This window comes from Parasteatoda tepidariorum, chromosome 11, assembly GCF_982258835.1.
Source record: "Parasteatoda tepidariorum strain Cologne lab strain chromosome 11, Ptep-v5.0, whole genome shotgun sequence".
NCBI lineage: Eukaryota > Metazoa > Arthropoda > Arachnida > Araneae > Theridiidae > Parasteatoda > Parasteatoda tepidariorum.
Window position 1 is genome coordinate 68,693,806 of NC_141765.1, and position 25,242 is coordinate 68,719,047.

The window sequence follows — 25,242 nt, forward strand, 5'->3', positions numbered from 1 at the left end:
TCCGTTGTAACGAACATAAACTGCGCTGTGGAGGTAATAACGAAATATATCATTGCGTCTGGACTACTAAATGATCAAATATTTTGTTTATGTTAACCCATGCTGAGGCCTTCTCTTTTCCAGGAGGTTTAATCCATTCAAGTTTTATTCAGTTAGTTCTGTATTACATGATTGGCACTTAAATCTGTGCGGTAAATAATTTAAATTCTAGAATTCTTTGATGCATTTAGGCATTTTAAATAAAATTGACTTTTTTAAAATGTATATGTCTATAACAATAGCAAAATATGTAAAATTTCTTTCTTGTGTCTGTGTTTGGCAAATTACATTTTGGGTGTCTATCTTGAAGTACTCTTGATTTTAATAACAGATAACGAAAATGCATCGCATTTCATTTACAACCCTAACATATTAAATATCTTTATTTTCAAAACAAAGCTTTGGATCTTTATAAATATAAAAAAATCATCATATATATATTCAGCTGATTACTGCTGTTCCAATAAGTTATAAAACTACTTTATAAAAACTACTTTATGACTCCATTATTATTATGACACTTTTGAAGTTTTATAATACACTTAAATTTGGACAAAAAGCTGACTTAAATATTTAAAACAGAAACAAAAATATATTTTTTAAATAATAACTATATCGATACGTTCATATTGTCCACACTCTAACTTTTTCAGCTATTATACACCAATGAAATTGGTCTTTAAATGTCTCTAAAATATGCAAGTCATCAACGAAGTTTTCTATTAGGTCATCAAGCTCATCTTGTTCAAATAAATGATGATATCTATGCATAGCAACAGAAGCACCTTCTTCCTGTACATTTCCATAAGAATAATTTATATTTTGGGGCATTGAATCAACCTGCTTATTTCGTGTTCTTTGAGTAGAATTTTCTTGAGAAGTTTGAGAATAATTATTTAGTTTTGATCGAAGTTTACTACTGTCTTTGCTCTCAGAATTAAATCTACTGGAGTTCAGGGAATATTGTTTTTTAGCAGCAAAATCCTGACAGGAATGAATATTTATAAATGAAGAATGTTTCGGTTTAGCACCATTTTGGGTTTGAGAAGTAAATATATTTCTATTGGAATGTCTTTCGACACAATCAGTTTCTGATATGTAATTTGTGTTTTTCTCCGTTTCATTTTCAAAATAATCACTTGCAAAGTTATTATGATCCATTAGTGGAAGTTTTGATGATGATGACTTAGATAATAATTTAGTTTGGACGTTTTCTTTGTGAACAATATTTTCAAGCTCCTGAATTTTAAAATTTGTGTTATCTTGATATAAACCTTCAGTGACATTTTTGTCTTGGATGGGGTGTTTGAAAGAACGCAAGTTATTATTTGTAAGTTGCAAACAAACTTCACATTTTTTATCAATATGCTGGTTGTACATTGTCTCTGACATATTCAGAGAGAATTTACGACCTACTGTTCCCATTCTACTATAAGATGTGAAATCCTCATTTTTTATTTTTATGTGCTTAGTCTGTGTTGATTGGCCACTAGCATGTTCATCGGATATTTCTGTCTCACCTTTTAAAGTAAAAACTAAATTCTTATAAGCAGAGTCACGAGTTTCATCCAGATTCGTTGATTTGTTTTGTTCAATAATTTTGGTGTGCGACATGCTTGTGCTTAAATTTCTTGGTATAGAGTTTTCAGTACAAACCATCTCATTTATTTTAGGAAATTCTGGGAGAATTTGAAACTGCCTTGAAGCTGCTGTTAACTCTTTTAGACCAGAAGTATGTTTTTCACTAGTCGAAGAACCAGAGTTCTTATTCGTAATATATGACATTTCAGAATTAAGGTAATTTAATTTTAAAGGTGGTTTCACCCTTTTTTGACTGTGTGATGATGCTTTATCAATATTTGTGTCCACTAGCGGGTAATTATGAGCATTAAGAATGGACGTGTGTTGTAAATTGGAACGCAGAACATCGTACTTATCAGTGCTATGGCATTCAAATGCTAACATATCATTGATGTCAGTTGAAACTTGTGACTTTGCTAGGTCATTGATTTTACTAGACAAAACATGTTCCTGCTTTGAGCTCTTATAATTTTTTAAATTCTCAAATACACTTTCATTATCTATTTCAAAGTTTAGATCACGTATCAATTTTTTGTCAAGCATAGTTCGTGAAGTATTTTCTGTCCCAAAATTTTTGAAGGTTATACCAATATCTCTATCTTGGAGCATTTTTGCTCTTAGCTTTTCTTTACGCTTTTTTGATGCAGAATTTACTCCATGAATTTGTCGTATGCTCTTTTTTGAAAACACATCACCATTGCTTACGTCATCATTTGAATTCGAAGGTAGGCTATTAATATTCTCAATTGAATTATAGAACAAATCCCAACTAGTTCGATTTTTTGATGTGCATTTGTAAATACAATATTCTTGATAGAATTCAGATAAGTTGTAGAGCTCAGGCATTGATGTATAAGTTGACAAAAAACTATTATCATCTGGTTCAGCGTCATAAAAAGGCCCGATGGGTTTAAGGTATGGTGTCCGATAAATTGTATTCTGTAGACTGTCACTGCGCTTGGAAGAAATATTTTGGCCTGAAGATGATCTAACACTAAATTTGCGATTAACTTTCAGCTTATTTTGACTCGCCATATCTATGGTTTCCATATTTTCACACAAAATGGGTGCGTTTTGAAATTGTTCATTGTAAAGCTGACCGATAGAATTTTTCTCTTCATCTAAGCATTCATCTTGAAGGACATTATTTTGATGAGGAAAACTATCATGATATGGAGCATTGTTACAGTTTTCATTGCATTTTAGAGTTCTTTCATCAAATTCAACATCATTCAAGTTAGACCTTAGCGGAAGTTTACTTAGTTCACTTATTTTTAAAGAGTTTGTTATCTGTGCAGATAAACACGAATTTGTAACAGTTACATCTCTTTCAAAAGGATTCCTATCCAAACACGCTTTATTACAATTTATTCCAGAGTTGTTAAAATCACCTTTTGTCCAACTGGTTAGAGTTTCGTTGTTTACGGAAGAATTCAGATTATCATATTCAAAGGATTCTAAGGAATGGTATTTCTTATGTTTATTTAAACAACCACAAATATCACTAGTGCTTGGATATTTTGGACAAATATCGTTCGGAGAATTTTTTCTGTTGTAATATGGCAGTGTACCATGATTTTGTAAAAGGTCTTCTGTTATTTGAGGAGCATTACCGTTCATAACGTCTGAATTCGAAACATCAGGTACGTTCTGATTTTCTGGTTGGTAGATATTAGGCTTTACGGTTTCAATCTTTAATACAGAGGATTCTAAAAAATAATCTATTATCTTTTCTGCTTCACTAACTGACATTTCCATTTCTTTAATGTCTTCGAGAGTTTGAAAGGTGTCAAATGAGGAACTGCACGTGGCTGTTGTTTTAGATCTTGCTAAGTTTAGTTTCCTTATTTTGCCTTCTTTAGCAATATCCTGCAAGGATATTGTTTGACTTTTTAAATCTGAACAAGATTTTACTTCTTTACTCGACCACAGAGAAGGGATAGTTTTAAACGCATCACTTAAAGATCTAATTAATCGTTTGGGTTTCTTTCGCTTTTGGTGGTGCAGAGGTTTTGGAATTTTTTCAGTAGAATGGCACCAAAGTTTTGTTTCGTCAATTAGTTTTGTCTGATGATCAAGAGGTATGTCTATTTGTTCATCAATATTTAAAAGTTCAATATAGTTGTCATCTACTTTTTTCTGGATTGAGTCATCCTGCAAAGTAAGATCATAATAAAAATCACATTCATTATTAAGAGTTCTAAATACATAATTTAAGTCATATATTAAAATACTTCTTGAAATATTAATATATACTTTGAAACATTTTAACTACGAAAGATTAAATTGAAATAAACTCTGAAAAGATTTATAAACAAAAAAATAAAGCTAATTTTATTGCATAAAGAATAACGAGTTACGATGGAACAAATGGTTTTTCACAACCTTATAGGAGCTAGTCCTTACGCTGAAATGAAGTAAAACCAAAGTTTAGCCAACGCAAGTATTTAATTTAATTAAAACACCTTTTATTCCTAAAATAATAATAGGAGATCTACGGCTGCAGAAGCTGTTTTTAAAAAGGTATGTAAGTGTTTAAATAAACAAAATTACAAAATCACTGAAAATTGTTTTATGAGCAACAGTTATTAAACTATTTTCTTGAATAGAATAAACACAAAACCATTTCTACTCATTAATTTTATAGTATTTTTTATTTTATATTATCTCTTATTTTTGCGCCATTTTATTCTTCACTTAACCCCATATTTGAAATGATTATGTTCTACCATATAATATATAATTAATCCATTCTGTACTGATTTTAATTGAACTATCTTAACTTTATTTAACTTTTAAATCAGTGATGTTGAAATCTAGATGTATTTAATTTGATTCAGATTAATCTGTTTATAGAAGTTTTAATTCAACCAGTTCATCGATGTTCTCCATCGTATTTGATCCACCGCTTTATGTTTACTAATTTTGATCTCAGCGTCATCCAAGTCTAAACAAAGTATATTTTTAAGGCAATTTCATTATATTTTATTTTTTAATTTTATATCCGTCGTTGAACAACCGACCCCAATTTGGGTTTACGGCTATTAATGTTCAACTCCGTAGCCTTGTAATTTTGAACCTAATCCAGAAGAAAAGGGAACTCCTGTATCAAGTATTGGGAGAAATTTGCCTTCGTGGAGGACTTTTTGATGGAACCAAACCCCATTTGCGTTACATGGAGAATAAAACCACGAGAATCTCGCATGATAAGCCTGACGGCAAGGGGATTCTAACCCATGATCAGTCTTACACTGGGGACATTTTCACTTCAGCACTGTAGTCGGTGCAAGCAGGATGTGAAATTCGTACCGACCAGCCATCGCTAGGATTCGAACCCGGTTCACTTCATTCGAAGGCTAACGCTCTATCCTCTGAAGCATAGCGAGAATTGCATTATAATGCATGTTGAGTTGACGTTTTCTGTGTCATTTTTAAAACTTCTAATAATTTGGAGAAATGTGTTCTTTCTCATATTCTTCCCCCGATTTGAAAAATTAGAAAAGTTTTCCTGAATTTAAGTAACCCTATAAATTAGTTTTAGTATTATTATTACCCAAGCTATTGCTGTGTTTTCTGTTTGATATAATTGATGACCATATTCTTCAGTAGGAGAAGTCACAATAGCTGAGTCCACCATGTCCCTAGCTGTATTGTTGGATATACAATCCGCACCAGTGGTGGAAAGTCGCCGAAATGCGTTGCGGACAAAGTTGTAACAATATTGCATGGGAATTGAATGCTGAGAGTTTGGCACACCGTTGGAATATTGAAAATCACAATCAAGACTTTTAGATTTTTTATCAGCAGCAAGGTTTTGTTTAGTGTTGAGAAATCTTTGGGAATGGTTTATTTTGGAAATAATGTTTTGGTCTTCCTCATCATCACTGGAAGGTAAACTGATAGAATCACCACTTTCATCTCCAAGGTCACCTTCACCACTATCCTGTGTCAGGAGGGAGTCTTCTGAAACAAGAAAAAATAATATTTCCTTTATTCAGTAAATATTAATTTACGTAAAGAGATTCTGGTTAAGAAGCTGCTATTTTAAGAAGTTGCATTTTAATATTACCTATCCTATGAGGTTTATAAAATATATGTTATAATAAAGATATAATAGTTAAAGTACAAATGGTTTATGGTGGCCAACATTCTTTCTGATATTAATACCTAGTATTTTATTGTAAATGTCTGTTATTTACTTACGTTACGTATGTGTTGCTCTCTAATTTGAAATTATCAACATATACATATCACATTAGTAAAACAGTAGTAGTAAAATTTATTATCTTTAGTAACAATTTATAAAAAAATAATTGTATTTTTATTGACTATGCAGGGTTCTATACATTAAAGTGAGCCCTTGGCTTAATATATGCACTTTTATTTAAATTACAATGTTCTAAACGAAGAGAGAAGAGAGAAGATTATTACTTAAAAGATCTTTGATTAATTTACCTTTTGTTTTCTTTACTTTTATCACATCGTACCAAGGCATTAGGACATCTTGAGTATGCTGAAATAAATAAATTTGTATATAGCGGTTAATTGAATGTCTCTTATTTAAAAAGAGTGTATGCTAAATATTATTTATATTTTCAAGATTTAGTTTCGCATAAATAGGTTATATTTTCATCTATGCGAATGCTGAATTTAAATTTATTTTCATGCAAGATATTTTTATCATTAAAATTACCTGAGGGTCTCGCATTCGAACAGTTATTAAAATTTTTCCACCTATTCTCATCACTCTTGCTAATTCTTGCAGAGCTTGGATTCTTCTTTGTTTTGAAGACAAATGATGAATCACACCAACGCTAAGGACACCATCAATTGACTCAGTTCTTAGCGGCAGATATAAATTGTTTCCCAAAATGGCCTCATGACATCGCTGCCGGACAAGTTGTGTTTGCTGAATGCTATAGTCAGCACCAACAGAATAGAATCCTTTATCGTTCCTCAAATGCCGGCCATCACCACAACCTAGAAGACAGAATAACCTCCATTAAAAGTTTAAATTAAACTGTGAAGAATAAGGCTTAAGTGTGCTGAAACCATATATATATATATATATATATATATATATATATATATATATATATATATATATATATATATATATATATATATATATATATATATATATATATATATATATATATATATATATATATATATATATATATATATATACGTATATATATATATGTATATATATATATATATATATATATATGTATAGATACATATATACGTACATATATATATATGCATATATATATACATATATATATATATATATATATATATATATATATATATATATATATATATATATATATATATATATATATATATATATATATATATTCATATATATATATATTTTATATATTTTATATATTATTATTTTTATATATTATATATTTTATATATTTCATATATATTATATATTTTATTAGAAGAAAAAAAAAGTAATTTCTAGAGAAGACACATAAGTGGGTTTCTTTTAAGTTTTATTTAGCGACTTATGACAACTTCTTTAAGGAAGATGTTTCCCCGGTCAGGAGTTTGGGGATTGGGCATTTGCGCCGTAGTTTTGTTAGCAGTTAAATCATGAAAAAGCCGCGTAAAATCTGTTTGCCCCGTCTTTTATTCGGAGAATCTGAAAGGGGAATAGGTTGCTAGAAAATCTTTAACGTAATCGAACGCTATCCAAAAGAGAAAATTTGACCTTCTTGATTCGTTTTAATAAATGACGTCATGAAAGAAAAGGAATTTTTGCGCTTTTCTTAATGAGTATAGTTCCAAGAATTATAACCCATTAACTTCAGAAAATAATCTTTTAATTAGAATCTTGACTCTTAATGGCTCTTTGTGAGAGAAGGATTGTTACATCGCAAAATTATTAAGAGAGTCTATTTTTAGCTATGAATTAATATAGAAAGACTCGATGAGACATTTTAATGATCTCTCTCCCTGTATATATATATATATATATATATATATATATATATATATATATATATATATATATATATATATATATATATATATATCTTCTAATATTCATCACTCGATAACTACTTATTTTTAAAATATAATGAAAAAATTATACTCTTAATATCAAATTTGTTTTTAGATTCATTGGTGATTTAATTATCTTAATTTTCAAAATTATACAGTTTTCTTTAAGTAATATTTATCCCGAGGAATAAATTTTGCTTCGTAATCATGTCGATAATATTAATTAAAATTTTTTTTTGGATTTGAGTATTAAAGAGAAGAAAATATCTGCATTGTTGATTTATACGATAAAAGAAATGATTTTAATATAAGTAAACTAATTACATGGAATTCTAATGTTTCTAAAAACATTTATTTGAATCCCTTTTTTGATCAAATTAATAGAATTAAAAGAACTTGAAGTAATGTTTGTTTATCGAAAAAACAAATAGAGGAACTCTTCCAAAATTTAATAAAAAACAATGAATATCCAACTAATGTAATTAAATTTGTATATGAAATTGTTCAGTTGATCGCTTGTTATAATTAAAAATTTCTTAACTAAATTTATATTTTTACTAAGTGCAAATCCGTGGCAAAAAATTTTCTAATATTTAATAAATACTTTTTAAATTTTTTTTCATTAAATGTTAATAATTTCTGAAGAATTATCAATATAAAATATGTAGTTAAATTTTAAACTTACAAATATTAAAATTTTATAACTGAAATTCAGCTTTATTAATCTTATTTAATAACCCTCGTTGATCAGCCGACAAAATTGTTTGGGTTTACGACTACTAATGTTCAACTCCGTAGTCTCGTAATTTTGAACCCAATCCAGAAGACAAGGGAACTTCTGAATCAAGCTTTGGGAGACATTTGCCTTCATGGAGGACTTTTTGATGGAACTAACCCGCATTTGCGTTACATGGTAAGGAAATCCCCGAAAACTTCCCCCGGTTAGCCTGACGACAAGGAGTCTCTAACCCAACCTTATTAATTTATTAATTATAAATTTTGAATTATCCAGTATAATATTATTACTTTGCGCACATTCAGATTCGGGGCAATTCAAGGTAACTAACAAATCAAATTCTGTACTTCAGAAAGAATGCGCCATAAGTTGATTTCAACGTTCTCTATCTACGCTTTTATTTTAATATTTAGTAATTTGGCAAACTTGCAGAAATGCAAACATGCACCAGACAGCGGAGAAATATGTTTGAGTGGTAGTCTTTTAATCAGTGATTCTTGTTTTAGAAAATTCGATTTATAGGACTTTCACTCACTACTACTTCTAAATAATTCAAAAGCTTATTTAAAACGTCCCCTTGTTACAATTAAGAAGCGTGTAGCCTCTTAAAAAATTAGAAAAATTTGCCGAAAAAATGCAAATTTTAGTTTCAAGTTTTCTAACGTTTTTTAAAACATTTTGTTCAATCCGGAGCAGTTGGCATCTCTGAAAATGTTACGAAAGCACTTTAAATCATTTTTCAAAAATGAAGATAAGTGTAAGTACTTTTGCATTCGCTACTCGCTTAATATATATATTACATCTTGTGTTTTATTCCGCATTATCTAGATTTTTTTATTTTCAACTGTTTTTTTGATTGTTTTATTTTGCATTATTTTGCGTAATCTTAAATTTTTTGCTTTATAAATTCTATTTTCGTTTCAGTTTTTGGTGTTCCTCTCGCTATTGTATTTTGCTTTGGCTCTATTAATACAATATTAGAAACCACTTTTTTCGGATATAATAGTGTGAGCTGATGACGATATATATATATATATATATATATATATATATATATATATATATATATATATATATATACAAGGTCCGGCTATTAATTTCCAGGACTGACGTAACTGTAGGAGAACGAAAAGCCGGAAGATGGCGCTAATGATTGCATATTGAAGAGTGCTTTCTTGCGTATGTGCAGTGCAATCGGCACCATGCTGAAGTAAGTGGTTGTCGTAGAAAGGCGCATTAAAACGTAGCTCTTAAATTCCTGTTGTCGAAGTGAAAATGGAGCAAGAATAAACATTAAATGTTGCTTCAAATTGGGCAAGACAGCTGCAGAAACCTACAAATTGTTAAAACAAGATTACGGCGAGGAAGCATTATGTCGCTCAAGAACTTTTGAATGGTTTAAAAGCTTTCGGGACTGCGCAAAAGCGTGGAAGATGATCCACACACAGGTTGGCCGCAGTCGTTACGCACGCCCGAAGCAATTGAAAAAGTTCGCTTCCACACATTGCTCTGCCTGTGAGGCTATTCTTAACCCAGCAGCATGGTGTCGTTAAGATGCAGCATCCACCATACTCTCCAGACCTAGCACCAGCAGACTGTTTCCTAAGCTGAAAAATTCGCTGAAGGGGACAGGAATTCAAGATGTCGAAGCCATCAAGAAGACTGTAACGTCACTATTAAAGAGCATTCCGAAAGAGGACTTTAAAACTTCTTTCCGAAATTTGTACAGCCGAGCACAGACGTGCATTACGGCTGATGGGGATTACTTCGAATAATATTACATGGCTATGCGTTTAATTTTATTTTCTTCTGAGTTATTCTATGAGTCCTGGAAATTAATAGCCGGACCTTGTATATATAGTTGCATACTGAGGTGCATTAGAGAATATTAAGATAAATATTTCGTAGTTATCTTATTTTTCATAGAATATACTTCAGTTTTTCTTGCTGCTATGTTATCACGTAGAACTTAAGTGGCAAGATAACAGTAAAATAACTGGATATGACCGTGTTAATTATGAATTGAAATATTTGTAAAATTAAATAAGGTGAAACTACTGTAGATAAAAAGCTTTCAATCGAATTATGGCTTTTGGATGACAATGTAGTGTCCACGCTTGGTTATGAATCTTTATTGCAAATTTATGATGTTCTTTTTATGAGGTTTTGCATGAGTTTTAGACAATTTACGAGATCTCGTTCTGAGTCCTTAATATAGGTATTGGTGATTATATTATGAAACAGAGTTTTCTTTCTTAGTAGATTGCAAAAAAACAAAAAAAAAAAAAACAATGCGAGTCATAAAATAAGTGAAGACATTTTACTTAAGGCTGTTGAGAATGAAAAACTCTTCTTAATATTTTTAAGAAACATTTTAATCATTTTCATTTTAATCGAAAATTAACTATAAATGCACTAAAAATACTTGTTTACCTGAGTATATTAATGTCTGTAAAAGAAAAATTTAAATAAAACAAGACATATTGATCAATTTCGTGATGAATCTCAAGAGATTTTCAGAACTGTATCAAAGCATCGCAAATATTTTACTTATTACTGTTACAATTGTTTGGTGCCACTCTTTTTTACAAACTGTGAGGTATTTTATGTTTAAACTGGTGCTTTGTATTTCTAAATCATCACAATTTTATGTTTTTTTTAATAATTGTTGTCAAAAATTGCATTCAAATAAGCACTTCAAAAGGCTTAGATTTAGCTTCAATGATTTGGAGACTATCTTGCCGAGCTAGACCAAATTGATAGTTTAACTATTAAATTAAGATAAATCATCTACTTAAAGGTCTATTTTAATGCAATTTTTTCGAAAACTAATATTTAAGATATTTTCCATATTTGAAAATACTCAATCAACATGAACTATCCGTCTATGAATATTTCACACCCTTAGCGGCCTATGATGACATTTCCAGTTATGGGTTACTGAGCAATTTTCAATCATTATGATGCCCCCCCCTCCACTTTCTCTAAAGATTAGAAACTTCCTGTATAATTTTAGGAAACTATTTTCACGATTCGTGAAATATTCCTTTTTTTTTGTCTGATTACTATAAATTCAAATTAAGTTTCAGCAAATGTTTACTCCTTCTCAAACTAATACTCTTAGAGCAATCTTATGAGATCTTAAGTTGCATCAGGGAATTAAATTTCTCACTCCGATCTTTCTAGAAAAAAAAGAGTAGAATGTAGACTGCATGACAATGATACATTGTGATTTGCATAGAAATTAGTCTCCTCATGTAAAAGCAAAACGAAAGTAAAATCGCTTAATTATAAAGTCTTAACTTGTCGCCTTTTGATGAAGGTTATTAGAATAGGAAAACCATGTCATTTAAAACCTAACCAACAAAGTTTTTAACTTAAAGTTAATCAGTAGCTTATATGAATAAGAATATTTAATCCAACAAAGGAGAATTAAATATAATTAGAACGAAAGATTAATCATTAGAAATATCTTTCCTTCAATACAAAGGTGCATATCCACCTTGGGGACACCTCTCACATTTAAATAAACCGACCCATTTTAGGAAACATAAAAAAGCGTATAATAAATGCATATTTTTATTTCAGTTACAGATTTTTTATGTCATTCTTAATCACAATGAAAATCTCTTCAAGCATCATTTTAAATATGTTTCGAAGTTGTTTGGCTATGGAAACCAAAAAAGCTACATTTTAAGAGCCTTACATTTCAATTAAAGCTATAATTTTAAACAAAACATACCGTTTTTCCCTAAAGAATTATGTAGAACAGTCAAGAACAGTAAGACATTAAAAAACGGACAAGTAACTTGAATATTTTAAAAATTAGTAAACTTCCTTAAAAAATCGAAATTTGGCGAGATTTTTTCACCTAGATGAATATTATCAACACCAATGAACAACTTTCAATTTTTGCAAATTTCAATGATTGCAGATAACACAGCGTTGGAGCAACTTCTTAAATTTGTTAAAGAATTAGATGACAAACGATTTCCATTTTCAGAAAACTGTGGCTCTTCATCATTTGATGCATCATTTACATAATTAGCATAGAGGGCGCTGACTAAAGCTAGCTAAATTAGTGTCGTATGGGTGTTGAGTGTCGAGTGTCGTATGGTAAATAGTGTTGAGTGTCGTATGGGTCATTTGGAAAGTTATATTATTGGTTTTGTGAACCAATTTTACCATAAACTGTGATTTATATGAAAAAAATATCTTTACCACATTTTAGCAACCTCCTTACGGATTTAACAAAAATTTCTAGATATGGCATTATTATGCTTTTCCGTTTAACTAAAAACTTAATGCAAATAAGTTTTGGCATAGTTTTTCAAGAATAAGCAGAGAAAAAATTGTGTTCGTATTACAAATTTTTCGGCGTAAGCGAATCTCTAAGAATTAAACAAATTGTTCCAAGAAACTGAAGCTGTAAGATATTACTTGATCGAAAAAATTTTATAGCTTCAAAAAAAGACAAATTGGAAATAACAGTCAAGTGCTAGAGAAATAGGCGCCAACTTTCTAGACTTTCCAGAAGTGAATGAGAAGAAACAAAAGATATTTGAAATATAAAACCTAAAGTTGCCAACTGAAAATGGAAAATAAAGGTGAGAAACAAATCTAGAAAACTATCAGAAGTCGAGAAAGAACAAAAATAAACATGTTTTTTTCACTTTTATTCTTATTCTTTCCCGTCTAAAATAGCAAAAATATAGAGCTGAAGTTTGAGTCTATTATATAATTAATGAAAAATTAAAAAAGCAATCTAAACTATAATGAGCACAGAAAACTGTATTAGTTTTATGTCAGCTACTAAAATTGTTAGTTAATTAGATAAAATTTGAAAGGTATATAGAGCACGTGTTTTTATAATAAACATCATTTAAAAAAAAGCAAAAACTCCGAGCCGTAAAAGAAATTGAAGCATTAAAATCAATTATTTAAAGAAAATAGGGTAAATAGGAAAATTAAATTCGAACATTATTGAAAACGCAACTTAATGTTATTAAATTAACCATTAGTAGTCATTAAATAAAAATTAAGGACGATGGAAAATTATTGAAAATTTATCTAAAACGAAATTACCCTATTATATTAATTAAGAAACACTTTAGTGAAATGAATTATTAGATGCCTACACTACTTAATATTTTTTTTAATATATTGATCGAAATGGTCTTTCATTTACGTTATTTAGCAACAACTAATATTTTTATTAAAGAATTATTGAGTAATTTCCTATTTTAAAAAATCAATGGAGAAAAATAAAAGGTACAACCTGTGTCGAAATAATGCAGAATATTCAAGAAGAAACTAGAAAAAAATCATGAGTCCAGTACAATTCTGTAGAACTAAACTTTATTAGTGTTGGTGTAGTGCGTGATTTTCTTTTGCATCAGCATCACGATGGAGGAAAGAAGAAATGGATCATAAGGTCTTCAAGAGACGCCAACAAAATGGTCGTCATTTCCATAGGTAGGATAGAACAAATAAAGTAAAGGAACATCGTTGCACGTTACTAAAGTGGAATTTTTCTCTATTATTAAAGGCCCAGCAGGATTTGACGACGTACGTTCAATTCTAAAAAAACATCAAAGTGTGGGGAAGTTTGTGCCCCTCTATGAAATCCATGTGAAGAAAAATCATGAGCCACCTGGAATGAGAAGAATAATTAAAATGAACGATCTATAGTGCGGCTTCCAGGAGAACTCCTCCAGACAGCCGTCTCGCGTCGTGGCGGGTACTATGGTTACGAGGAAAAGACACTTCGAATAGGGGCGTGGGGTGAATAGTTTTGTCTTAATCTTGGCATAGGTCGTCGTGAATAAACCAATCGACTTTTTCTTTCCTCCATTTCACCCCCATTAGAAATGTGCTCTCGCGTGTTACCATAGTAGCACACAACCCCAGACTTTCAATCGGGAGAAGTTCTCCTCAAAGCCACACTATAAGCTAACTTGTTTTTGCCCCACGATTTTTTTCAGCAGATTTTTATTCTCAGAAGGGTCAAAGACGAAAAGAGTCACACCTAAGCCAAAACAATGACGAAATTCACGCGTGTCGATCAAAGAGGCTTACAAACTAATGCAAACAGCGTCTAGCAGAGTGAGAATTTCCAAAGGGAGACCTTCAAAGAGGGAAAGGGTAAAAATTGCAAAATGTAAATGAGTGACCCGATGACACAAAATCATATAAGTCGTTGTTTTTACTGTTTTTTGTTATTGTTTTTTTCTTTAAATTTCGAAATAATTTTTTTAAGCTCTAAAATTGTTTTTGATATTAATTCTATTTCAAAATTTAAAAATAATATAAAAGTTTCTTTTTGGGTAACAGATGATTCAGATTTAAAATTTACTATTCAAAGTACTATACAACATTTATATAGAATTAAATAGTTTTTTATTTGCTTTGAGCTAAATAGTTCAAAAATTATATTTAATCAACTGAAAAGTCAAAACTATGAAACATATGTTGTAGAAAATGTTCAAAAACCATTATATTTTCAAATATTTTCGAAATATTATTATACATCCAAATATTCATCTAACGCCAAAAAAGTTAATAAATATATATGATAATATTATTTACATTATTTTTTAAATTAATTTGAAATTGAATAATTTTATGTCTGTCTTTGAAATATCTGAAAATGAGCAACTCTTTGAGTAAATATGGCAGATGTCCCTACATTTCCAGATTTTATTTTATTTTATAACCGACGTTGAACAGCCGACCCTATTAATTGGGTTTATGACTACTAATGTTCAACTCTGTAGCCTTGTAATTTTGAACCCAATCCAGAAGACAAGGGAACTCCTGGATCAAGTATTGGAAAAAATGTGCCTTTGTGGAGAACTTTTAGATGGAACCAACCTGCATTTGCGTTAAATGGAGAGGAAGACCACGAGAACCTTCCATGATTAGCCTGACTGCAAGGGGACTGTATCCCATGACCCTTCTACCACTGAGGATATTTTTGCGTCAGCACTATGGTCGGTGCAAACCGGATGTGGAGTTCGTATCAACCAGCCATCGCTGGGATTCGAACCCGGTTCTCCTCATTGGACAGCGAACGCTCTATTATTAAATTATAATCAAAATCCACGAAAAGAAAATTTTTTGAAAACCAGGATATTATTTATTATGTTTTTCTTAACTCGCTTTCGTATCATAAGTTTGTTAGTATTGTTCTAATCTTTCAACCCAAATGGCAATATATTTTCGCGCAAATCTAGCTTAAATTTTAAATCTGTAGGTCAATACATTTAAAGTTTTACTCCCTTTAGTCCTTTTTTGACAAGAAATATAAAATTGTATCTTAAAAATAGTCATTACAGAACATCTCATTAATTAATTTATAAATCAAAGATCGTTAATTTAGGAAATAATTATTTGATACCACGTTGGATCAGAAGATAGAGTATTTATTTCACTATAAGGAAACCCAGGTTCGATAGACAGCGATTGCTAGGTCTATTCAAACTTTGCTCCCGACTCGCGTCGACCACAGTTCTTAAGTAAAACATAATCAGTGATAGACGTATCATGGTTTAGAATAGCCGTAGAAGGTTTTGTAGTTTTCCTATACATACAACGCAAATGCGGGCTAGTTCCCTAAAAAACTAGCCCGAAAATAGTATGTCTTAATGCTTGATTTAAAAGTTCAATCGTCTTCTGGGTTGGGCTAAAAATTACTAGGCTGTGGCATTAACCAGTGATCGTCATAAACCTAAAAATAGGTAAGCTATTTAACGCCGGTTATAAAAGGAAATTTTTGAAATGATTGTTATAAATGTTTTTACTTAAACTCTAATTCATTTAATTAACTAACTATCATAAATTTGTTGTAAATGACTCTGTTTAGGAAAATTTTATCAGCTATAAATGAAAATTATTATTGTTAACTTAAATCAAAAGAACAAAAGAAGATGTTTCAAACTTCTTGGTTGAAAAATTTCTTGAAAATGAAACTTTCTATTATAACTACTAACAATTCATAAAAGAGGAATAAAACTGAATTGATGCTCCGACATTTATTTTTGTATTTTTGGTAGGCGATATAAATGAAAAAAAAAAAAAAATAAATGATAATAACAACAATAATGTTCACAAAGATGAATTACTTTACGATAGAGAAACATAGTAGATCTGAAACGTAAAATAGTGAAAATTGTAGGCGCGGCATTGGTAATCGATCATTGAAACTGTGACGTCATGACTACGCGAGAAAATTACTAAAAAAGCGTCCTTGGCCTCGGTTTCAAATGGCGCGAAAGTAAGCCAAAAATGACGTCCCACAAACGTAAATGAGGGAAAGATATCATAAAAATCAAATATTAAAATTCAGTTTTCATATCTCTTACGTTCAAACAAATATTCTTTTTTCAGGTGAAAACTTCATCGTGAGAAAAATGAATTTTAGGGATATTTCATAAACATGTCTTTTTTAATAAACATGAATAAAAAGTAGTTATGAGGAACTTTTTATTTTAGTTAAGTTTCATTTTTAAATCTGAAAGTTTTATTCTTTAAAAATTTACAAGCAAAAAGGTTAAAAAAATAATTACAGCTCTAAAAGATTGGTTATAATTTTAATTTAAATATCAACTAGGTTTAATTCGTATATTTCACTTAATATATATTTTTTTGCAATGCAATTCTCCATACATTGACTTCTTGAAAAGCAATTTAGTTTGCTAGAACTTAGTATTTTGAGAAGATGCTATTTTTTCACTTTTTTTGTAATTTTACTTCTATAGAATAGGCGGCGATGTCGTTTAAGCTATAATCTCTTTTAACAAATTCTGACTCCCAAAAAATTATATTATTTTTGTACAATTTTACTTTTAGCTGAACTACATTTTAACTAAACACTGTTGCAACAATTTTTACATCAGACCCTTTCATTGCCATCGTGCTATTTTATTCTTTACCCATCAGTTTTCTTCACCAACATGATGGAATGTAAGAAATGAAATATAAGACTCAATTTAGTTGTATTGTCGTACATAAATCAATGAAGATATACTCGATGCGCCGGGAAATATCTTGATAGACGCAAGGAGGCAAAAGCTATGCGGAATCCATAGTTCGTTGGTCACAGACGAACGGCTTAAGACAGTGGGAGACAAGGATCGCGAGAGTCATTGAGAGTTTGGACAGCAATAATAGAATATCACGATCAGCGTTGAATAGAGTGGTTCAGTGGAGGAAGAAAATCACTGGCTAATGAGATAAATTATCGCAGTTTGCCTGATACGAAGCACTCTCTAGATTTTAATGACGTGCCTCCGACCATTCCACCTATTTGTAAGTTGTTTGATACGCTGCAACACGAGAGCTCCTAGCAATTGCAGACTCAAGTCAGACTCCATTTTGAACTCCATAATTTGAATCGATGTATAGAAGAGACCTGCGATTGAGCACAAGCATTGATTCAAAGGCCACACGTCAAGTGGAGCCGAGGGCAAATGGAAAACTCAATTGCAGACGACTGAACAAAACAACAATGAACTAGCAAAAAAACAAAAGACCTCAAGACCATATACCCATGATTGGCCAAATTTAGCAATGAAGCGGAATGGAAACTATGAAAAAAGTGTCAGAGTCGAACGAACAACATCGCGTACAGTAGCAATTCTAATTATCGTGTCAGATTTTAACGCAGAGAATGAATTTCACTTTGTTTGACTCGATGAACGTATGTCCTAGAAAATCCATGTAGTTAATTGTGAATGATTTCCAAACACCTTTTCAAATTGTTTATCAAATCTTTCCTGAACAAATGGCCGAAGAACATTAGCGTGGCCAATGTCTTGCTGTTGTTCTATCTGTTTTTGTTTATAAACTATATTTCACATTGTTTGTATGATTAAATTCTGTTCAACCTAAATGCGTAAGTTGTTAATTTCTTTGCACCAAGATCATTGCAAGCCTTTATTCAAAATTTAGAGGAGATTGGAGTCAAGTTTAAAAAGAAGATTAATATTTTAAGCAATATTTAAAAGAATTTAGAGAATTAGATAATGCACATACACACACTTACCTCATGATATTTGGAAAAATATTGCTTGTTTCCTATTGACAAAAAAATTATAAAACCACATCATCATATTTAAGCATGATAGTCTTATTTTAATTAAAACAGGCAAACTTTTTTCAACACTTAAAACAATAAGCATGATTTAAGACCTACAAAAATATTAAGATATTGGCTCATTTTACTTTTTAAATGATTTCTCTGTAACAACATTGCGAAATTTAAAAAAAAAATATTGATTAAAATTAGGCATTTTGAAGTTTTGCAAGGGATATTAGTTGTAAACTAGAACAGTGAATGTAAAAGCAATCAATAAGTTTATTGTCGTGACTTTTAGTAATTAGACTATAAACATATTGGAAGATTTTTGATGATGTTTAAAGAAAAAGGTGAAAACTATTTGTCGTAACTTTCCTTCAATTATTTTCTTATAGCAAACTGTTTGTACGTTAGCATGGAAACATTATGAAATGAAACGTACATCAATAAAACAAATAAGTACAGAAATAGTTTGTTGTTTACGAGAATATTGGAATAAACCAAATTTGCTTTATTGATTGATAGAAAGTTTACTAATGGTTCTAAGTTTGACAAATTGGAATCAGCTTGAAAAAACTAGCTATTTCAAGTATAGATAATTTGTATTCAGTAAAACGGGGAAGCGCTTTTAACATTTCCATAAAATTTAAAACGTATTACATTCAAAAAAAATTCTTGATTTGGAATATATTCCTTTTTCGAAAACTGCTGTCCCTGTTGTTGCAATATATATTTCAAGAAATGTCAATACAACGTTTCATATTAAAAACAAAAAATGAGGAACTGATATTTCGTAAAATTTTTATAAAATTGAAAATGTTATAAAAGAACATTTCTTTATTATTTCCTGATTATTTTTATTCAGCATTTATTTATGCAGTGAGGGTATTAAGATTCATTCAAATGAGTTTTTTTAGCTAACCTTTGAATATGTAAGGCATTACGATAGGCCAAAGTGAGATCTTCAGATCGAGATTGTTTTGAAATTGCCAACCTGAAAGAGCTGTACCTATACTTTAATTAAAACATGTTATTTTATTGATAATCCATCTGTTATTAGATAATTTCTTAGTGATAAATTCATAACTATTGAATTATTACATAATACTACACACCATTTAACTCTTATACATAACATTTAATCAAAATAAAGTTATGATTTTCTTAAGCATAAATGAAACTAAAATAAGCTTTCTTATTTGTGAAGCAAAATAGAAAAAATGCTCATGCCTAATGCTGTTATGTGAAAGGAAGCATAATATTTTCCCTATCGCCCAATACTTTTCTTATAATCCCTAGATTGGAGAAAGATACGATCGCTATGTAATTAATTGTTAGATAAAGTACCAGTAGAAAAATAATGGAATAAACAAAGACCATGTTTTTTGTTAGACGATAAGAAGGTATTTTACCTTTATCGCAAAAAACACACTATTTATGTTATATTTCAAAGCTTACTGACATCATTACTTATAAGCAACAGTAAATAACTAATAAATTTTAGTAATTCCCAAAAGGAAAACTTTAAAAACCTATATGATTTACTTTTGAATTGAGTTAAATAAATATTTTCTTATTAATATTATTAATATTTCGGAAACATTTAGACAGTAAATTTAGACATTTAGACAGAAATTACACTAAAAAACACCTCAATAATTTTTAATATAAGGGCTGGACTGTCGCATACTAAGAGGGATTTTTTTTATGTAAACTGCAAAATATTTTGGTCTGTAGTTGCCACCATACCTGGCTTTGAGGTAAACTGAATATATTTTAAAACGAGAACTGTAGTTACCGTGCGAAAATTACATACATTTCGAATATATTACTAAAAATGTGCTTGTTTTTTAAACGAAATGGTTTTGCAATAAAGCCATAAATTGATTTTAATGCGCATCCTAAGATCCTAAGAACACATATATAATATGTGTTCTTAGGAAAAAAAGCAGAAAATGAGGAAATAAATCAATAAAACAGCAGCAGTGAAAAAGATGAATTAAAAATGTGATTATATGCTTTGTAAAAAGTATTAGTTTACTTCAACACCAAAAATGGTGCTAACTATGCACCAAAATTGTTTAGGGTGTAGATTGTATCTTAAGTTATAAAATTATAGTTAAAAACGTAATTCCTTTGAATAATCCTCCGAATAACAAGTCGGTAGATTCGACAGACAGTAAGCAAATGAATTACATTGTGTTAATTTTACTTTTTCCACATTTTTCCTTATGTCTGAAGCTATTTAGAATAATCTAAAACAAATTAATACAATTTTTATCCAAATATAATTCAATGTCTAAAATAATATCAAATGATAATGTTTATGTTTATTGATAAAATTATTTATTGATTATATTTACTGATAAATGATAAATTTTATATTTATTGATTAATTTTTATACTTAAATTTAATGATCGAATAATTTTCAAACTGTAAGGAATTCAAATGTCTGCACAATTTCGGTTTGTGTTATAATAAAAAGGGACCAAATTTGAACGAAATTAATTGAATAATTTTTGAAAAGTGGAATTTTAAAAATTCATATTTGTGAAATATTACTCAGAAACTATCAGGTATTTTTCACTCTAATTAATGACTTCGTTATTTAAAATTGTGCAGTTTAAAATGAAGTAAAATTTATTTGTTAGTTTACTTTTCATTTCCTTTTTCTATCGTTATTATGTAAAGCATTAATAAATAAGTTATTAAGATTTATCATTATTTTCTTTTTTGAAGTTATCGATTAATAAAGGGATGTTTTAATTATTGAGTAAAATTATTTCGATTTGTTGAAATAGTTTTTGAGATATAGTGAAATTTACAAAATTAAATCATGCGATCAAATTTTTAACCATTTGAAGGTAACCATTAACCTTTTTTAAATTCATTACCATATTTAAGCACAAATTAACTAGCATATTTTTGAATGCTAATTAATTTATTAACTAGTATAATATTAATATATTTATCTTAATTATATTAATATATTATAATTAGAATAATATTAATATTAATACAATTAGTATAATTAATTAGAATATTAAGGACTCTATCCATTAAGATTACATTTGAGCTCATGAAAATATTGCTATTAAAATAAAAGTTATTGAGATTTCCATTTTTTTATTTTGCGTACTCTCCAATACTAGTAAAAAAATTGAGTAATTTTGCTACGTGATGATTTTTTTAATAAATTACAAGAATTAATAACGGTGAAATTTTTCTTAATTTAAATTGCTATATGCCTTCGAATGTAAAAACAAGTGATATTTTAAAAAGAAAAATTATGATAACAATAATACTTGAAGAAGTAGCAGTCTAGATTCTGGATTCTAATAAATTCTAGATTCTCGTAAAATATTTTAATTTTAGATAGTTCTTTTTCATTAACCTTATGTTACTTAAACTCAAAGAACGTCTTTTATTTTCCATTGAGAAAAATATATATACAAATCTGCAAAGCTCACGAGCTTTCACGTGTAATAAAAATAAAGAGTGTCTTTTCAAGTTAAATCGATACACATTTGCATTTTCATGAGGCAACACGAAGTTATATAATTTCTCATAAAATTCACCGAATCAGAATATTTCCTTTTTTATTAACATTAAAAAGTTACGTGACAACAATGATGTATCACATTTAAAAACTAACTAATTAAGTTGAATTCGTTATTATCGCAAATTTAATCAAAACCCTTCTTGTATAAACATTTATTTCGAAAATTCTAACTTCTTCGCCTGAATTTTATTTTAATGCTTGCACATTGCTCAAGCCCAGACATGATTCATTAGCCAATAATGGGCAACCTATAACTAGTGAATTTTGAATTACTGATGTTTTTAGCAAAGACGTTTCATCTTCTTTTTGGTAATAGTATATTGATGCAAAATGATCCCCAATTTGTTACTTAACTAATGAATGTGTTGACTTAATAAGCTAATGATTTGCGTTTCTAATTTTCTAGATGTAAAAATAACAGAGCTAAGTAATTAAAAGACGAATTATAAGACGTGACACTCACGGCGCAATTTTTCCATTACCATGTAACAGCGTTCTTTTAATCAGGTACTCTCATGAGAAAAGTGCTCGAGCTAGTATTAATGAAAGAATTTCATAACTACGGTATTACTTATTTTTCTGAAAGATGTAGTCCTGAAGAATTTGTTGAAATTATTTAACAAATATGTGATTTAATGGAAAAGGAATATTTATAATATTTTAGGTAACAATGCGGGAAGTGATTTTTGATGAACACATTTCTATTGAAGCAGCCTTAAATAGTTCAAATAAATTTGTTTTGTTCGTAAAAATAGTATGAGTTTTATTTCTCAAACTAACAAAATATTCCAAAAAAGAGATAAAAATATTTAAATAAATACCAAATTACGATTATCTTGTGTAATACACCAATTTTAGAGCGATATCATATCTTTTGATGTTTGTACGAGAAGATTATTATTTAATTAGATTTAATTACTTCTGATTTGCGTTATCTAAATAATTTTTTGTACGGCTTGCAAACCTTGTTAATGTTTCTATTGCTGCAGACAAGTCATATCGTTAAAGACAAATCTGCACTTTCGCGAATTCGGTTATGACAAAGTAAGCAATAATTTTTAACATGGCTTAGCAAAACTGAAAAAGCACAGTTAAGGTATTACCAGAAACATTTTAAAAGCTATAAACTTTTCACAGATATCCATAATTTGTTTACATTGAAAAGAAAAAAAATCAGGAGAAAAGTACACAATTTGCACTTTCCTGTATAGTAAATCCGTTTGAAGGTTAATTAATAACTCTCAAAATGACGAAGGCATTTAAGTTTACAGATAGTCCTATCGCAAAATCGTAAACTTGGTAGTCGCAAAGGGAAAAATGGTTAAAAATAGTTTAAACTGGTGATATCTCGAAAAATATGTGGTAGGTCGGAAAAATAAAGCTTGATATTTTGAAAAACATAATTAATGATACCGAAACGAGCCAGACCCCACTTAGGAAAATTTCCAGGTTTCGCATTTTTATTTCTAGAGACGTTGCTATAAAACTCTATCAATAATTAGAGTTGTAAAGACGATACAAGTTTTCAAAATATTTATGGTATGGGACAGATATTGTATGAAATAAAAAAAACGCTGTGGTTTAACTTTTCTCAAGATTTAGTTTTATATAAGATCTGTACAAGCATGTATACATTTCTTATTGGTTGGTTAATGCTTTTTTTATGTGTAATAGTTATCTTGGTAAGCAGAATTTAAAGAAATACACTTTTTCATAAAGAATCCATCAACAGCCACAATGCAGAATCTTTGCATTTTAAATTCAGACAAGACAGACACAGTTGCACTCAAAAAGATAAAACTACTCTTCGTATAGAAAATGCTGAAAATATTTTCGAAAATAGCTCTCAAACTTACAGATGACTTTAGAGAAAGAAAAATAAATTGTCATGCTTTCTATTAATGTAGCATGCCTGGTAGCAATTTGCATTTTATTTAACTTGAAATGTCTAAAATGTCTTGGAGTTATCATATATTTAGAAAAAAATATTTCTATATTTTTATTAAAGTTACTTAGGGTAATTCTCAAAACACGTCGTTTTTGAAACTACGATGTGTTTTTTTATGGTTTAATATAAAATTGTCATTTCAGATAGAAATGTTTAGTTAGGTTTCTTTTGTTCGTTCAAAATTTTATTTAATTAGCACATTTATAAAAATTACAAATAAGTTTTTCATTTAGCGCTAGTATGTGATGTTAAATTTTATAATTATATTATTAATGGGTAAATAAATAATGGAGCTTAAGTTTTTATTAATATAATAATGATCTTAGTAAATAATAAGTACTCACTTAGCTATATTTCCTGGAATGTTGTGACGATTTCAAAAAGGAACTTACTTGAGAATATTTTGAGGCATATTCGTGAATGGTCAGAATTCTTTCGTGAATTAAGAAGATTATTTTTTGATGATGAATACTTTCTGATATATTCCTGTACTTTCTTATATATTCCTGTATACTTACGAAGTCATGAATAGAATTGATTTACCTTAAAATGGCTTTACCTACCTTTCTTAAAAGCAGCTTTGGCTCAATTCGGTATAAGACTAGTATTTTTGAATTACATAGTGAGAATAATTCTTCTTAATGTCTGTCTTATAAATACATTACAATAATTAATTACTAAATAAAACACACATAAATTATTCTAAAATACTTAACAGCATGTCATGTTAAAAACATATAATTTTTGTAATCATACTTACTCAAACATGCACGTAATATTCATCATTATGAAAATATATTTCATCACATATTTTTGATAATTCCAAATAAATATACAAAAGAAATAAAAATTTTAACGATATGGTTATAACGTCAAGAAAATAAAACTTAATTTAGCCAGATCAAGTATATTTTATCAAAACTTTTCCATGCATACACAATATCACCTAAAAATTCAAGAAACACAATATCACTAAGAAATAAAAAGAAGCACTCACTTTATTTTTTCAACACAGTACAGACTATTCTCTCAACTATTTCGATGAATTCTGAAACTATAACAATTCATTTGACGTTCATTCTTATTTTATGAATTGAAGATAAAAGAAAAAGAGGGCTCAAGTTACTTATAAACTCTATCATAGTTTCCCTTTCTCATACTCTAATCCAATATTCGTTGATCTATGGTTATTACGTTAAAGCACTGGTATGCCCATTAAGCGTTAGAACAAGGCATCTTCTTCTTTTCATAGATGATATGATGGACTTTCCTC

The 25,242-nt window shown here is 29.3% G+C and overlaps 1 protein-coding gene across 1 annotated transcript in view; it reads right to left on the minus strand.

Annotated features, from left to right (window-relative positions):
- Nucleotides 1-529: 529 nt before the first annotated feature.
- The window catches only part of LOC107436448 (uncharacterized), a 96,654-nt gene continuing 71,941 nt past the window's right edge, over nucleotides 530-25,242 (minus strand). The window contains exons 3-6 of the mRNA XM_016048177.4: nucleotides 6,314-6,600; nucleotides 6,076-6,133; nucleotides 5,174-5,583; nucleotides 530-3,774 (exon numbers count right to left, since the gene is read on the minus strand). Coding sequence (XP_015903663.3) covers nucleotides 664-3,774; nucleotides 5,174-5,583; nucleotides 6,076-6,133; nucleotides 6,314-6,600 — 3,866 coding nt within the window. The 3' untranslated portion in view covers nucleotides 530-663. The remainder of the gene's footprint in view (nucleotides 3,775-5,173; nucleotides 5,584-6,075; nucleotides 6,134-6,313; nucleotides 6,601-25,242) is intronic.